This window comes from Dermacentor silvarum, chromosome 6, assembly GCF_013339745.2.
Source record: "Dermacentor silvarum isolate Dsil-2018 chromosome 6, BIME_Dsil_1.4, whole genome shotgun sequence".
Classification (NCBI taxonomy): Eukaryota; Metazoa; Arthropoda; class Arachnida; order Ixodida; family Ixodidae; genus Dermacentor; species Dermacentor silvarum.
Genome location: NC_051159.1, coordinates 145,095,380 through 145,098,863, shown reverse-complemented (window position 1 = coordinate 145,098,863; position 3,484 = coordinate 145,095,380). Strand labels below are relative to the sequence as shown.

The 3,484-nt window shown below is 48.0% G+C and overlaps 1 protein-coding gene across 1 annotated transcript; it reads right to left on the bottom strand.

Annotated features, from left to right (window-relative positions):
- Positions 1-1,776: 1,776 nt before the first annotated feature.
- Positions 1,777-2,862, bottom strand: LOC119456130 (uncharacterized). Its single transcript, XM_037717741.2, has one exon. The coding sequence runs from the start codon at positions 2,651-2,653 to the stop codon at positions 2,342-2,344; it is 312 nt and encodes a 103-aa protein (XP_037573669.1). The 5' UTR covers positions 2,654-2,862; the 3' UTR covers positions 1,777-2,341.
- Positions 2,863-3,484: the final 622 nt, after the last annotated feature.

Here is a 3,484-nt window from a genome sequence, read left to right as displayed (position 1 = left end):
TCACTCGTGCGGTTCTTTCCGTTCCTGACAGCTCTCAATGCTCAGTACGATAACATTTCGTCAGCTGTTAAACAGATAGCTAAACGTAGGGGCCTAATATCAAGCAACAGGGGAAGCAATTCTTAGCCAGCCATTCCTTGGGAAAGCACACCAAGTTCATTACCTGACCGCCAGTAGAGAGCACTTATCGATTTCAAATTAGTTCTGCAGAAACCCGCAAGGTGAACCAAGTTTCATGAAAGGGTGTGGTTTCAAGAGTATTAGTGCAAATAAAGCAGGAAAGAGATTGATACCGACTGGATCCGTTATAGACAAAGGCGGGGTAACAGGTAGACAAGTTTTGAGCACGAAAAAATATGAAGGAGATGTATAGGTTAATTACTCACAGGCGACCCTGATCAGGAGAAGGAAACTTATAGAAGAATAAAAATATGTTGGAGTGCATACGGATATGCAGTACGAAATCGTGACTGGAAGCTTACCACTGTCGTTGAAAACAAATGTGTACAATCATTGCATTCTACCGGTGCTAACATATGGGGCAGAAACTTGGATTTTAACAAAAAGCTCGAGAACAAGTTGTGGAACGAAAAAATGTTAGGCGTAACGTTAAGAGACAGGAAGAGAGCGTTGTGGACCCGAGAGCAAACAGGAATAGCCGATATTCTAGTTGGAATGGCATGGCAAGAACTGTATTTTATTCTAGTTGACATGAAAAAGAAATTGAGCCGGGCAGGGCATGTAATGTGTAGGGCACATAACCGGAGGACCATTAAAGTTACAGAATGGGTGTCAAGGGAAGGGAAGCGCAGTCGAGGACGACAAAAAATTAGGCGGGGTGATTACATTCGAAAATTTGCAGGCACAAGTTGAAATCAGCTAGCGCAATACAGGGGTTATTGGAGATCGCGGGGAGAGGCCTTTGTCCTGTAGTGGACCTAAAAAGATGATAATGAGACATTGGCTTGCTTGACAAGCTGCTTACGCGACATTTATGAAATGCTCCTTTATAAGCTCAACACGTATGGAACCGTTAACTAAGCCGATTTACTTTGATCTCCCAAGAAAGTCCTTGTACGCTAGTGTATTGCGTAACTCAGAAATGCATGTGTGATTAATTAATAACTCCCAACGTTAATGCGCCCAAGTCGAAACAGCAGAATGGGTTTAGCGTATGTCATGCCTTTCTTAAGGGCGAGCTTAAGAGAACCAGTGTGGAGTTAAAGCGCAAATTTAATGAGAACCTTTCCCTTCATGTATTTCTATACCCGCTGCGGTGGCTTAGCTGCTGTGGTGTTGCGCTGGTAAGCACAAGGTCGCGTGATCAAATCCTGGCCGCGGCGTTCGCATTTTGATGGGGGCGAAAATGCAAGAACGCCAGTGTCCCGTGCACTGGGTGCACGTTAAAGATCCTCGCTGGTCAAAACTAATCCAGAGTACCCCACTACGGCGTGCCTCATTTCTCAAATCGTGGCTTTGGCACATAAAACCCCAGGATTCATTCATTCGTTCGTTCATTTCTTTCTATAGCATTTTCTGTGAAATCTGATCAAGGGCCTCATGGGCGTCATATTATTCTTCCATATTGGAGGTAAATAGGTTTGACTTGCTTCAGCAGAGTAGAACCTGTCCAGGACGAGAGCTATAGTGAGAAGTGTGTGGTCGCAACAAAGGAGTCTTTCAAAATTGAAACTGAAAGTAAACTTTTAGGCAGCCACGTGAGCCAACAGATAATTCTTGTTAAAAAAAATGAAGGAAGAAAGAAGGAGACACCGGTTATATATGGAAGACAATGTTTTATTTGGCATCCAACGTCAAATTCGAAGGTCTACGTCGTTGCACAGATGTGCTTCAGGAGCTTTCTGTTATATCAGTTTCTGGGTTTTTGTAACTGTGTTACGGTTTACACCAAAAGTCCAACTGGTCGAGAAGTAATTGTCAAAGGCAGCAGAGGAATACAATGATTAAATTTTACATCGCCTAAAGTTTTCTTTGTATCTGCGTCGATCTGTTACAGTCGATCGCAAAGCAGCATGTCTTCCGGAAATAACTTGTGACAATGGCGCTTAATATCTGCGTAATCAATTAAATGCGCAAGTCATGGTGGTGGAGGGTACTTGCTCTGTGATCTTCATCCAGGGGCTGCTGGTCATGGCTGGGGAACGTTCTGTGCATGGGCTCGCGAATTGTCGTCGCGTCACCGGAGGTGTGCTGTTGGAAGACATTCCTCAGATCCTGGAAGATCATTGGCTTCGTGCGTCGATGAGCATCTACGGCGCCAGGTTTACTTCGGCACGTCCCGAAGACTTGAAGAAAGCGTAGAAGGAGACGATCGCCATCGCTAAGACGGGTCGCACTTCTTCAGCTTTTCGATGAGCACCGGGTCGGCTCTTGCTTGCATGCTGACGATGTCCCTGCTTGTCTTGCGCTGAGGCGACGAAGAACCGGACGAACGGTCCCTGCTCGACCCGAGGTTGTTGTTCTTCACGAAGACGTTGTTGTTGTTTTGGCAAGCCGATCCGCGCATGCTCCTCAGGTACTCCTCGACGCTACTGGTCGACCATTCCTGCGTTGGCGGTGAACCGGAGTTCCGTGGGCTCCGGCTGAGGTAGATGTCGTATTCGTTGCGGACGGCCGGGATCATGAACGCCATGGCGTGGGGAACGTGGGGCTGACTGAGCTCTCGGAGCAGCGTGCAGGCCTTTGTACGAGAAGGCCCGGACGGCTGGCTTTTGTAGCGCGCCGGAGTGTACGCCGCTGAGGTCGTGTGTGTTTGTGACGCAGATAGAGGGCGAGGAGGAGGGTATATCGTGCCTCGCCGCCGTCGCGCCGGCACGCCGAGTGAAGCTTCGCTCTCGTCCAGGACCTGGCCTCTGCGTTCGCTCTCCCCCGTATCGTCGCCTTCTTTGTTGGCCAGAATTGCGCGCAGCCTTAGTTGTCTGCTGATTGCGGCCTGCTATCGGCTGGGCGGCGCGGGCAATCAGTCTGCGTCGGATATTGCAGCTTATCTTTTTGCGGATCGCTGCGCGTTTACATTGTAGATGTGTCAGCAGAGTCTGTCTATTGTGAACAGCTAGGAGAGGTGCATGTGACCTTTCCCACCATCACGCGCGAGGGTTCTTCTGCAAACAAGGCCGAACGGTTGTTTCGTGCCAAATAAAGGCGTTCTACCTGTTCGGATTAAAGAGGTTGCCCTTTCGATGTGGTCGTCGACTAATGATGTGGTAACGATGTGCTAACAGCTAACTGAGAACCAACTAATGCATTAAACGCTATGCACGGACACTGCGAGGCATTTCTTTCTAAGTTTTTTTCCATTGTGATGCCACGTTGACGCCATTATATGTGTGGAGATAAGCGACCGCGCGGATGAACTGTAAAGCAGTGGAGAGCAATAATGATGCAGGTGGGCTGTAAAAGCTCAGCATTCTCGAAGACATTTAGATAACGCCCGTCGAGCTATAGAGATGAATGAAAGGTATTG